Genomic DNA, 14,612 nt, shown 5'->3' on the forward strand with positions numbered 1-14,612 from the left:
GTACCCCAGTTCTGTACACATAAATAAAAATAAATCTTTACAAAATAAAAGTATTTAACTTCTTCACAATCAATACTTTAAAAATTTTTAAAGGATATTTAACTTCAGAGTTGTAGCTGTTTCAATACGAACCTAAAAGAAAATATATCATGAGCTTTTAATTATTCTAGAACCACAGAAAAATATTAATAGCAAAACACAAAAATTTTATTCCAAACCACTTTAAAGTCACAGAACATATTATCATCTAGAATTAAAAGGACACTCCCCTCATTTTGCATCAAAAGTTAAAAAGAAGGCCTCCCTAGTGGCCTAGGGGTTAAGTCTCAGTGCTATCATGCTATCACCACGGCAGCCTATATCACAATCCACCCAGGGAGCTAACCCACAACATGGTGCAGCAGACCTCTCCTATCTCACCCACTGCTCCCCTCAGCAGTGAATCAGTAGATCTGCCTGTTCTGCTCCCCATTCTGTCTCTGGTGAATCCTCTCAACTCCCCTTCTCCCCAGCACCTCAGGCCTGCACCCCAGTTCTTCTACACAAAAATCTTTAAAAAAAAAAAATTGGGCCTCCCTTGTGGCGCAGTGGGTTGAGCACAGCTCTGTGAAGCTTTTCGCAGCCTCCGCAGCACCAGTTCAATTCCCAGCCAGCTAGGGAGATTTCCACATGGCTGTCTTGCCTGCTGCTCCCCTCAGCAGTGTCTTCGGTCCATCTGCCTGTTCTGCTCCCCGCACTGTCTCTGGTGAATCCTCTCACCCTCCCACGACTCTGGCCTGTACCCCAGCTCTTGTATAAATTTTTTTAAAAATAATAAAAAATAAATCTTAAAAAAAAAGATAAAAAGAAAATTGTGCTATTCCCACCCTTTTCAGTTTACCATAATTGGCTTAAGGAGCCCTTTTATCCAGTGTCATGTACAAGAAGAAAAATAATTTGCCCTAAGTGTGTGGAGGATATGGAAGTGAAAGAGAACAGTATGACAGAGGGAAAGGGAAGATTGTGAAAGAGGAAAAACAGTGTGGTGTTGGAGAAGCTGGAGGATATTAAAAGTGAACAGGGAGGGAAGTGAAAAGAAGGAAGGAGGAGGAAAGGAGAGAAAAAACAGGGGGCTTCCCTGATGGCACAAGGGGTTAAGTCTCAGCACAATGAAGCTATTGGCAGCCACTGCAGCATGAGTTCAATCCCAGGACAGGGAGCTGACCTACAAGGCACAGCAGACCTCTCCTGTCTCAACCAATGCTCCCCACAGCAGTATATTTCAGTCATTTCGCCTACTTCGCTCCCCACTCTGTCTCTGGTGAATCCTTTCACCCCCACCCAAGCACCTCTGGCCTACATCCCAGCTCTAGTATGCATAAATCAACCAAATAAATCTTTAAAAAAAAAAAAAAGGAATGGGAGAGATTTAATAAAGAAAGAAGAGAAAAACAAATTTACATTTGTTTTCTAAGGAATCCTTAGAATATCTAAGATATATGTTCTGAGAATTTCTAATGCCAGTGTTTGCATATATAGAAAGGTTTATACAAATTCTTGACCTTCCCTAATCATTCTGTCTTTGTATATAAACATGTTACCTGGGCAAATCATACCATCAGAGCACACTCTCTTTACTCTCTTTAATAAAGTTTTATTCTCTGAAACTTGATCCAGCTAAATTGATATGAACTCACAGTTTCCAAATTAAGGAAAATGAACTTAAATCATGACTACATTCTACACTCTAAAATAATTTATCTACAACTTTTATCTTAGATGCTACACTTTCTGCATCATTCTAGCAAGCAATTAGTGATTACACTAAAATTTAAAAAACTCTACTTAACAAAAAGACATAGAATGAGGTTGGAAAACTATAGAAAGATTCAACTGCACTTAAAATACTTTATTCCTCAAATAAAGCATTTCCCACATTTATACTATTTAATGATATTTACAGTAAATTCTCAATTATTTACACAAAGTAGATAATACTTAAACTGAAAATTCAAAGATCAGTTCTACTGGTATTGCAATGTACCATTTCCCACAAAAGATTGGTAGATTAGATTTTTCTTTACTTAACATTAAAAGTATTTATAATATGACACAGGAAAAAATGAGAAGAGTAAAAGTGCTGAAAAACAGGGTATTGTGGTAGGTTTAAATTTTTTTAAAAAGGAGAAATAACTAAAGATCTTAGCATAGATCTAAGAAATAACTAAAGACCTTAGCATAATTCAAGGAGTAAAATTATTCAATGAAAACTACAAAAACAAGTAACTGGATTCACTTCTTTTTAAAAGGGTATACTAGAGTCAAAACTAAGATGAACACAAAGAAAAATGACTTAATATTAAGTCATGAACATATTCACTCAGGCACACAATGAAGCACCAGTAAGGAAAAAACTAATTTACAGTTTCAGACGTCTTTTATAGTTGTTTTTTTTTTTTTTTTTAAATAGAGGCATGGTTTTTTTATTTATTTATTTATTTATTATATTTGTTTGTTTGTTTTGTTTATACATGCACTGGGTACAGTCAGAAGCGCGGGAGGGTGAGAGAATTCACCAGAGCCAGAGTGGGGAGCAGAGCAGGCAGAAGGACTGAAGTACACTGCTGAGGGGAGCAGCGGGTGGCAGGAGAGGTCTGCGCACCATGTGGGATCCTCCTCCGGTGGCCGGGGAGCAGCCTGGGATCGAACCAGCGCCGCAGAGGCCGCGGGCAGCTTCGCAACCCAGCGCTCAACCACTGCGCCACCGGGGAGGCCCTCAGACGTCTTTTAAAAACCTATTTAAGTAATATAATAAAGCCCCAAAATTACTACTTTGAAAGGGGAATAAAGTAACAAAGTCATTATCAAGTTTTCAGTAACACAAAATCAAGACTATTATCTGAACACTATAAAGAAAGAAAATGTCCTACAGAAACAATAATTATAAAGGTCTTTAAAAAAATCCTCAGGAAAGAGACAATTAATAGTAAGGGTAAAATAGATGTTGGTGCTATCACAAATACAAGAATGACAAATTCTATTCTAAATTAAAAAGGGGTATGCAAGCTACAAAAGGATCTTTAAAATCTGTCTTCTTTTAGTCTAACTAAAAAAGTATAAATGATTTTAGAATGGCGGTGTTTGGTTAAATTTCATTTCAATTTCTAGTGATAAGAAGGACAAATAACAATCAAAGGAATTTCTTTCCTCAAATCATACTATTTACCAAGGAATAAAAAAGGTCACCATATTTTAAAGAAGGATATAAACCATTCCTGAATTTGAAGCTTAACATAGATTAAATTTATAATAATAAACACTTTTAAGACATTTAAGCAATATACCACTAAGTCTTGATCTTGAAGCAAGTTGCAAATGGCCTCATATAACATGGGTCTTAAGTCAGACTTGAATTTCACAGAAATCCACTGACCGATGAGCCAAATCACCCTGCGTCGCAATGGTTTATATCTAGAAAGGGGAAAAGCATGAAATTATAACGTTAAATATTTTAAGAAGGTTGCTTCACTTAATGTTATTTTATCATTTAATCTAATGTAGTAAAAGACACAATATGCATTTTTTAAGTAAAAGTTTAAAAGCTACTTCTTTGTACCACAATAGAAAAGTACTACAGTATAAACACTAACAATAAAGTCCTGACCTGAAATAAATGAAAATTCTTAGGCAGATATACTGTAACTCTGATTCTTCTGTGTTTATAAACTTCAATACATATACATACATAATATCCAAGACAACCTCTGCTGCCCAAGTAACTAAAAACAGCCATAATTAACTCCTACTAATAGGCTCCAAAAAGGACTGAGGAGCTCCTGTACTCAATTTTATAGTTATATTAATTTCATGAAGATTACTTTTAGTGCATTGTGTGAGATTTCCAGTCATGTAAAGTATTCATATAAACTTAACAGACCTCATTAAACTCTTTAATTTCGACAAATAAATTTTAAATTTCTTAGTGCCCATGTCAAAGTAAAAATAAGTAATATTTTAATGCTTATCTCTAATATTTGCATATTAGAGATAAATATGTTTACAACTACTGTCATTTCAACATGTAACCCATATAATCCATATACACTGCTTTAGTTTTTAAATGTAAATGTATTTAAAGTCATTTCCTTGTTATACTAAGAACATTCTTTTTTTTTTTTTTTGGCATAGAACTGCAGTGTAGGCCAGAGGTGCAGGGGGTGAAAGGATTTACAGAATTTGGAATAGAACAGGTGGATTTATTGAAATACACCACTAAGGGGAGCAACAGGTGGGACAGGAGAGGTCTGCTGCATCATATGTGGGTGAGCTCCCTGGCTGGGGATCAAACTCAGGTCATAGCAGTGACAGCACTGAGACTTAACCCCTATGCCACCTGGGAGGCTACCAAAATTACTTTTAAAGCATCTCCAACTCTACAACTCTATGACTCTAAATATTTATGAAATAACCCATCTATGGATAGCCTTTTATTCATCCATTACTATAGTCAAGAAATGCTAACTGATCTACAACCTATGATATACACCCTGTCGACAGAAATAAAGTATCTGCAGCATTTAATGCAAGACAAAAGTTTCTTTGAATTTTTTCAAGTCTCTCATTTTAAACTAAGAAATAATTTGTAAAAACTATGAAAGAACTTTCCCCTTCTATTTCACTCACTAAGCACTTAAAATACTTAACACAAATATTCAAATGTATGTGAAACTTAAGAATTGGGAGAAGTCCTACTAAATGTTAGATCTGTACTAGGCCCCTCACTGTAAGCCTAAAGTGGATGCAAGTTCTTTTTGTTCTAGTATCACTACATCCTACTGTTCCCATCCAAAAGACCTGAAGCATGCTTTAGTGATTCCAAGGCAAGTCATCTTTTCTGGATGTTACAGTGATTAGGCTCCTTCTTGACACTAGGTCAAGCACCTCAGTGTCCAATTCACTTTCTTTTGTAGATACTTTCTTTCTAAAATTTAGAGACCTCCATTTTTCCTTACCATTGCATAAAATTTCCTCCTGCGGTATTATCTAACATCAAATACTTCATACAAGTCATAATCAACATTTGAAGTAAAGTAACAACAGCAACTATTTTGCTTATTTTTCCATTATAAGGTTCACAGTCTTTTCATTCTATTCCAGAAACCTATCAGTTAAATATGATTTTTAAAACTTGTAAGCAATTTTAATGTCTTATCTTCACTAGAAAACCAGTAAGGTAAAATAAAGGCTTAATAAAAATGAAATTGTATACTTGCCTATTGTGAATGACTTGTAATTCTGGAAGAAGTTGGTTTTTAAACCACTGATCAAAATCCACACTGTCAAACAACTCATAAGCAGCTAGTCCAACAGCATTATACACTAAGAAGAAAATATGAGAAAAAAATTAAAGATTTCAGATACTAGGCCAAAAGCTAAGTGTTCTTATGCAAGGAATTAAGCCTTAGGAAGTATTCTGAAACATGTAAAATGCTAAAAGGTTAGTGAGGGAAATTACTTCAGTAGACATTTCAGAAACATTTTACTTTGTGTTCTTCCTAAATATTCCCTATAGTGTTTTTTACTTTTTTAAAGATTTATTTTTATTTATTTAAACTGGGGTGTAGGCCAGAGGTGGGTGGGGGAGGAGGAGAAGATTAACCAGAGACAGAGTGGGGAGCAGAACAGGCAGACTGACTGAAAAGCATTGCTAAGTGGAGCAACATAACTGAAATGCATTGCTAAGGGTAGCAGCAGGCAAGACAGGAGAGGTCTGCTGCGCCATGTGGATCAGCTCCATGACGGAATCAAACTCATGCCACAGTGGCTGGCGATAACTTGACAGCGCTGAGATTTTAACACCTGCGCCATCAGGGAGCTTCCTATTCCTTAGTGTTTTTAAACAGAAAATTGAACTCATGAAAAACATTCAAGTCAAATTATTAAAATTTTAAAATAACATGTTTCCAAAGAGATGCAGTATTTTATCACCTGGTCTCTACTTACCTTTTTCTATTCTCATCTCTCATCACAATCCCTTAACTACTACTTTAAAATTAAACCAAATATTCCCAGTTCAAAATGTCACTATTAGCTCCTCTTCCCTTCAGATTTTTTTCATTTTTCTTTTTTTTTTACAACATTGTTCATTTTTAAACAATATTTGCTTCCCCCCACCCCCTCAGGTGTAGTCCCCATAGAGTTTCCTTCACCAATGTACCTGTACACCATCACCTCAATCCCCTGTGCTCCTCCCTCCCTCCCTCCCTCTGATCCCTCTCCGGCCTCCAACCCTGCAGTATGTCTCTGATTTATAATTGTCTGTTTTTGCTTTATTGTGTTTTATACTGTTATTATTTTCTTACACTGGTCTTATCTGGTTTCCCTATATTCCTGCTATAAGTGAAACCACCCGATATTTATCTTTTTCCTTCTGGCTTATTTCACTGAGCATAATTCCTTCTAGTTCCATCCACGTCTACGGCCATACCAGCCTGAATGCGTGCGATCTCGTTTGATCTCGGAAGCTAAGCAGAGTCAGGCCTGGTTAATACCTGGATGGGAGACCTTCAGATTCTTGTACTGCTCCCTTCATACTGCCTCTTTCGTTTGGAACCCTCCTTGAAAGCCACCCCTACCCTTGCATAGCTAACTCCTACTTATCCTTGTGTTATTGCATTACACTTCTTTAGGAGCATTTTCCTAGGCACACCAAAACTGCTAGTCATTTTTCACAATACTATGTGATGACTACCTATTTTATTTACTTCAGTAGATGGTTTTTATTTAATTAATTTCACCTGAAGCATGATCATGTTGTGAACATGAAGTCAACAGTTAAAGCAACAAATGGGGGGTTTACATTCCCTTCTTTACTGAGCCTCCCACAGGCCCATTGCGAGGTGGATGCCCGAATGTGCTGCAAGGCACTTACGCCGCAACCCTTGTGCCCCTGGGAAAGCCCTTCCCTGATTAGTCACGAATTCCCAGCACACCTTTAAGACTTGGCAGAATGGGAAAATTAATCACTGTCACTTTATGTGTTTCCGGGGAAGCTGGGAATATTTCTTTTTTTGAATTTTAGGGAACAATTTGACCCACAAGCAGTCCTTGACCTTACCCAGGAGCCAGTGCCTTGGATGCCTACCAATTATGCTGGTACTCCGGCTGAAGGCCGGGAGGGTGGGAGATGTGGGAGCTGGTGAGTTTCTGGCAAGCTGACACAGATGGCAGATTGGATACAACACCCGCCCCTATTTTCAGCATTAGTTACCCTGCACTATGTTAGAATTAATTGCCTGTTTACTTGGTTATCTCCCCCACCAGAAAGTTCCTGTATTTTAGGTGCCCTTGTATACCAAGTCTCCAGAATATTATTTGCCACAAAACAGATAAACTGTTTTTTTACTGACATACTAAACATTTCTAATCACTTCAGTTCTACATACCAGCATCTTTGATTAATAGTGCATTCATATCTTCCACATTGGTGGGCCCTGGGAAAATAAGAATTAGTAAAGGTAAATAAAGGTTTTTTTGGCAATATTTTATTTGAACTCAATTTACTAATTTCTCAGTTTACTTGAATATTATATATTCTATGATATTATTAAATATATATAATTATAGGGGTAAGTCTGTATTTTGTTATCATAATCATTAAGGAACACAGGGACAACATGTAGTCATACATAATTTTAAAAATCATTAAAACACATTTGAAAAATGTAATGCCAAGCAACGTTACAGAAAAACATAAGCAACAATTGCTAACTATTTTGTTATACCCTTATTACCAAAGAAAAGTCTCAAAGGAAAGAATCAAAAGATAAATGCCACAACAGGAAAAAAAAGTAGGCAATTCATACAAGCTCTAAACATATAAAATAAACCAGGTTTCAATACATATAAAAAAAGGTGACAAAAAAATGCAAAGTGTACATAGAAAAGCAATAGTCATTATATAACAGAAATCTTTTAATAAAAAGATGGCAGTCTCTACACTATTATGCAGAAAGGAGAGCAGCACCATGGTTAAGATATGAAAAACAGTTTATTCAGTCAGTATATGTTTTTAGGCTAGAAAGAATTTCAGCAAGCTTATTAAAGTACTTTTCTATTATCAAATATCAATTCTTAAGCTCACTAGTCCAATATGATCAACTGCAGCCCTAATAAGCAAATTGCTCCAGAACTACATATAAAATTAAATTGAAAGCCTTATCAGCACACACAGCATCTCAGCAGAGTGTAACCGAAATAGCTGATCCACTTTTCTACAGTGGTAATAAATAAATGGATGGGAAGAAAATGGATATGATGTTCTATACCCAAAAATCAACTTTAGTGTAAATCCTATCAAATTTCAGAATCTGCAATTGTACATTAAGAAATCAGTAAATAAGGGCCTCCCCGGTGGCGCAGCGGTTGAGCGCTGGGTTGCTAAGCTGCCCGCAGCCTCTGCAGAGCCAGTTCGATCCCCAGCTGCTCCCCGGCCACCAGAGGAGGGTCCCACAGGGCACGCAGACCTCTCCTGCCGCCCGCTGCTCCCCTCAGCAGTGTACTTCGGTCCTTCTGCCTGTTCTGCTCCCCGCTCTGGCTCTGGTGAATTCTGTCACCCTCCCGTGCTTCTGACTGTACCCAGTGCTTGTATAAATAAATAAATAAATCTTCAAAAAAAGAAAATAGATTCTCTTATAAAAAAAAAAACACAACACAAATTATCTTTAAAAATTAACAAAGTAAAGCCTGACAGATAAATTCATTTTTTCCCCTTGGTTTATAATTTAAGAAGAAACATTCTATGGGACTTTTGAGAAAACAAAAGCCTAACAGGTGAACTATCACCAGCTATCACAAACAAGATCAGCAATCTCCTTCCCTACTGCAGATTCTTTTATTTCCTTACATCTCCATCTGCTCAATCCTTGCTCCATAAAATGTGATTCCTGCCACCAAACCAACTGACCAAATACTATGTTGTCTAGGAACATTCCACTGCCTTACAGCAATGGACACTTATGATAATATGTTCTTCTCCAGGATACACTATACCTCTCTTCATACCTCTAGGATAATTTCTTATCTAGCTTTATTTCAGGACCTTTTACCTTGTCATATCTCTTTACAAGTGAAGTTTCAGATTTTGTCCTTGAATATCTTTTCTTCTCCATAGACTACTTATCCACACACTCCAAAGTAATCTATTTCCAACCACTACTAATTACAGAATCCCCTGCAATCAAGACTCAGAATTTCAGGATCATATCTGATCACTTTCCCTTGCCCAACACAGTCAATCAATAAAATTTTTAATAAGTAAGCCAAATACTGGGAATAATGTATGAACAAAATAGATGTGATCACTGTATAGTGAAAATATAGTATAACAGAAAACTATAGATAGTATAGTCTAGCAGAAAAGTCAAAATAAATCACTACTAAATGTTAAATAATTACTTGTGTCAAAAATGTGAAGATCAATTGCAGAAAATTTACTTCATCATTCTCTTAAATTCCTCACTTTCTTTCCATTCCCACCGCCATCATTATGAGACTAACATTTAACATTTTTTCTGACTACCTCCAGCATGCTCCAGATGGACTTTTATGCAAACAATATATTTGATTTTCTGGAATTTTGCTTCTAATGCTAGTAGTTCTGATAGCAAAATCTAACATACTCAAAGTCTGTCTAAGGCCTTTCGCGAAGTCTATTCTTGTTCACAATGGTCAAGGTGACCACTTCAGAAAAGAACATATTGTGTCTTTCTTAAATTTGTATGTACTAGGATATGGTGCACTGCACATGGTAAGCACTCAAACTTTATTAACTGAACATTAATTAAATAGGTAAGTCAGGGCCTCCCCAGTGGCGCAGCAGTTGAGCACTGGGTTGCGAAGCTGCCCGCAGCCTCTGCAGCGCCGGTTCCATCCCCAGCTGCTCCCCGGCCACCGGAGGAGGGTCCCACATGGCGCGCAGACCTCTCCTGCCGCCCGCTGCTCCCCTCAGCAGTGTACTTCGGTCCTTCTGCCTGCTCTGCTCCCCGCTCTGGCTCTGGTGAATTCTCTCACCCTCCCGTGCTTCTGACGGTACCCAGTGCTTGTATAAATAACAAATAAATAAATCTTTAAAAAAAAAATAGGTAAGTCAAAGTATCACAAAATATACTTCACCTTGAAGTGTTTGCATCATTTCTAGAAGTACGGGAGTAAGAGTTTGATTATATTCATGGAATATATCTATAAATAGTACTTCAGTGCAAGGCTGAATGGAAAAAAAAAGAAATTTCCAATGAAAAGCAATGACATATTATACTGATTTATATCATAATAATAATAAAAAGAATACTCATTCTTAAAACCCCAAAACTCTGAAAATATTGCCAATTCCTGATATATTGTTTAAAAAATAGGATTATTTTTAAGCTACTTTTTGTAAACACAGCAAGAAATAAAATGAAATTGTAGTAATTCATAACATATAATGTTTATTTCATTACTTCAAGTATTTGGCATAATGTATTCAAAACTAAAACTACAGAAAATAAACAACTAACATTTCTAATTAAATCATTCTTTAAAAAAGGTTCTAAAGTCACATTCATTTATAAATTCAGTACTATAAATAACTGGCTATTCAGGAATTAATGTTAAAAATTATATTTATTTTCTTAGCACTAACATAATAGGCAACAACAGCAACTTGTGAGTTCAATTCACTACAGAGTAGTATTTCTTTTAAGACACACAAACATTAACAGAAATCAGTGTTAGTTATATGAAAAGAATGATTCATTTTGGTTCTTAAAAGCAGTGAATCATTAGATGTCTCATAATACAAAGAAGTTATAATAAAATTTTTATGGTATCATGCCTTATGTTTAAAAAAGAACCTTATAGATATACATACTGAAATGTACCGATGATATGTGCCATCTCAGATATTTTCAAATACCTGCTTCAAAAATAATCCAAAGTAAGGGTGTAGAGAGTGCTTACATGATACATGACTGGCCATAGTTGATAACTGATAAACTAGTCTTTGGATACAAATGGTTCATGATATTATTCTATTTTTTAAAGTACTCGAAATTCATTAGAGAGATGCTTTAAAAAACAAAAAGCAATGGATATTTATTTTAAAGCATAAGTTATTCAACACTTGATTTATAATTTCTCTGGTTTTCCATATAAATTTATGAAACAGAAAAACAATGGCAAAGTGTATCAATTATATAAACACAACTTATCACAAAAAAAGTTCAAAGACATTTGTCAAATTTTCCTCAAATGTTGACCATACCAATAATGTATATTTAAAAGCATTCCATAACTAAAAGTAGTGGGCTGGCTTTGAGAATCACATTAGGTAATAAGAAAAATAAGGTTTCAAGAGAATCTTTATAATTATTGAAATATTTAAGAGGAGAAAATACCATTTTAGAGTTTTCACCTCTAAGAATATTTTTTATTTATGCAATGACAATTGTTTCCAATCAATTTGCAAAAATTGCAAAAAAAAATTCATTTTGCAAACCCCAAACTTGCAGAAAAAAAATTTTTTCAGATTAAGTTCAAAATTTAATTAAGTGCTTTCCTCTCAAATACAAATTCTTGCAATTACAAGTTTCTGTCTGACTTAATGCTCAGTATCCTCAATAGGGTGTTATTCTCCACTAAGAGTTACAGACCAATTAAGCTTTTCCCTATCCTTCTTTCAACACTTACCCTCAAACTATATTTCCAAGAATCTCCTCCTGTTTCTTCCACTGCTGCAATTAAAAATACGACAAATGATGATCTCCAAGAATGCAACAATAATGTTTCCAAAATTTCAGTCTGGAAAACTGAAGACTAAATAATATCACAATAATATTTCTGTGAAGTGTTTTAAGCATAACACTAAAAGTAAATCATTAGGAACACAAAGTCTAAACAGATTTCTTTACTGTAAAAACTGACCATATCTACATGTAACAGTCAGCAATCAAGAGTTTACATCCATCAGCATTCTCAAATTAAGAATTCTTCCCGAAGAAAGCTCAAAGTACTTGTCACATCCAGAGCATCTAGCATCACATGACACACTACCATGTATGTCATGATAATACTGAGAATCGTTTTACTTCAATAAAATGTCTTACAAGTTAAAATAATTAGTCATATTTTCCATAAATTTCCTATATTTATATTTAAAATAAAATACCTCTGGGCTTTAAAATATAGGGATTCAATGTTTTATGCTATAATACTACATATATTACATTAAAAAATAAAATACAAATAAAATTTTAGCTAAGAAAATGGGGCCTCCCCGGTGGTGCAGCGGTTGAGCGCTGGGTTGCGAGGTTGCCCACAGCCTCTGCAGTGCCGGTTCGATCCCCGGCTGCTCCCGGGCCACCAGAGGGTCCCACATGGCGCGCTAGACCTCTCCTGCCACCCGCTGCTCCCCTCAGCAGTGTACTTCGGTCCTTCTGCCTGTTCTGCATCCTGCTCTGACTCTGGTGAATTCTCTCACCCTCCCGCGCTTCTGACTGTACCCAGTGCTTGTATAAATAAATAAATAAATAGATAGATAAATAAATAAATCTAAAAAAATTTTTTAAAAATTAAAAAAAAAAAGAAAAGGACAAAAAAAAGAAGGTACAGAGTATTATTTTCTAAATGAACTAGAATTGCTCTTATGTGACAAAAAAAGGAAGATTAAGTTTTCGGAAATGCTTAAGGTGTTCTTAAAATATTAGTAAACAGTATGTGTATACCTACACAAGGACACCCAGGCAAAAGGATGAGTAGAAATGATAACGTAGGCTATGTTCCACCACAGTTGAAATAATTAACACTTAGGTACTTTATTCACACATAGGTACTTTATTATGTATACAAATCTTTGATTTTCTATATCACAGGCATAAGTAGAATTAATTTATCTACTACTAAAATTCAAAAAGATAAAAAGATCGCCTCAAAAATACTTCAACTACCGAAAAATTAATTTCAAATTAAAATTTAAATAGGTAATCCATTTAGTAATTCAGAAATTTTCATTTTCAAAATCTTTCAAAAGTAAAAATTTCCACAAATATAAAAAACAAAATGAACTTCAAAGTAGAAATTGAACTGCTAATAGAAAATTTTATATATATTTTATTAAACTCCATAATCTAGTCATAAGAACATAAATTAGCTTTTCTGAAGAAAATTATGTAGTTTTTGAACAGGTAACTCATTTTTGATTTATAAATTTGTTCTAAAGACTAACACAGAGGGCCTCCCCTGGTGGCGCAGCTGCTGAGCGCTGGGCTGCGAGGCTGCCCGCAGCCTCTGCAGCACAGGTTCGATCCCCATCCGCTGGCGAGGTTCCCACATGGCGCGGCAGACCTCTCCTGCCACGCCCGCTGCTTGCCTCAGCAGTGTATTTCATCACTCTGCCTGTTCTGTTCCCCGCTCTGGCTCTGGTGAATTCTCTAACCATCCTGCACTTCTGGCTGTGCCCAGTGCTTGTATAAATAAATAAAATCTTTAAAAGAGAAAAAAACAAAAGACTAACACAGAGGTTAATTTTTAAAAACCAAGATTTTCAGATCAAAAATGCTGTATTAAAATACGTTTTTACAGATCCTCCCTGGTGGCACAAGGGGTTAAGATGCAACCTACGAAGCTAATCGCAGCCACTGCAGTACGAGTTCGATCCTTGGCTGGCCAGGAAGCAACCCACATGGTGTAGCAGACCTCTCCTAACTCGCCCGTTGCTCCCCTCAGCAGTGTACTTCAGTCACTCCGCCTGTTCTGTCCCCACTCTGTCTCTGGTGAATCCTCTCCCCCCACACACACCTCTGGCCTGTACCCCAGTTCTTGTATGCATAAATGAATAAATCTTAAAAAAAAACATTACTATATTTATCATTCAAAAATATGATATATATAGAAGGAGGAGAAAAGTCATGCTAAAATTGAAAAATTCTTACTAAAGCCTTCTGGGTCTTCTTCCCACATTGTCAGTTCTTCTTCAGTTAATAGAAAATAATGAGAGACTAATCTTCTACATATCTCTGTCAAAGTGGGATATGTGAAGAATGCCATCTTTATCTTGTGAGCTTCAAGAGTTTCAGGGCTGCTATCTAAGGAAATTAAAATTACCTGGTTAATTGTATAGACAAACATTCTACCCAAGCTAGATTACATAATTGAAATTTTCAATTTCATTATCCACAAATCTCAAAGACACTTTCCTTTGTGCATACCACGCACACATCAGACTTGCTTCTCTCTTACCACTATACCTTACACATTATCACACTAAATTACACACCATATTGAAATGTTTCACTTATGTCTGTCTGTCTGTCTCTCTCTCTCAAAAGCCTTCCACATTTGCTTTGGTACATGAATTAATTCCAAAAAATATAACAAGTAAGTTAGCCTTCTAAAAATTACACTATTTTATGTAAAGTCAGAGTAAATTTTTAATTGTACAAATAAATACAGCCTACAACATAAACCACAGTGGTTACTGAAGCATTTAACTCTTAAACTCTCTAATCTTCCACTGATCTATTGTGCAACAAATGAGAGATTATTAATGCATTTCATGGTTTTTTTAAATCTGGCATTCACATAAGCTAGGTTCTAAT

At 35.7% G+C, this 14,612-nt stretch overlaps 1 protein-coding gene across 1 annotated transcript in view; it reads right to left on the bottom strand.

The window, feature by feature from the left end:
• The window catches only part of IPO11 (importin 11), a gene marked incomplete at its 5' end in the record, with an annotated part of 133,096 nt that overhangs the window by 74,914 nt on the left and 43,570 nt on the right, over window positions 1-14,612 (bottom strand). The window contains 7 exons of the mRNA XM_084233994.1: window positions 99-132; window positions 3,324-3,450; window positions 5,253-5,358; window positions 7,425-7,472; window positions 10,153-10,243; window positions 11,707-11,750; window positions 13,947-14,099. Coding sequence (XP_084090120.1) covers window positions 99-132; window positions 3,324-3,450; window positions 5,253-5,358; window positions 7,425-7,472; window positions 10,153-10,243; window positions 11,707-11,750; window positions 13,947-14,099 — 603 coding nt within the window. The remainder of the gene's footprint in view (window positions 1-98; window positions 133-3,323; window positions 3,451-5,252; window positions 5,359-7,424; window positions 7,473-10,152; window positions 10,244-11,706; window positions 11,751-13,946; window positions 14,100-14,612) is intronic.

Source organism: Talpa europaea (genome assembly GCF_964194135.1).
Source record: "Talpa europaea genome assembly, chromosome: 5".
Classification (NCBI taxonomy): Eukaryota; Metazoa; Chordata; class Mammalia; order Eulipotyphla; family Talpidae; genus Talpa; species Talpa europaea.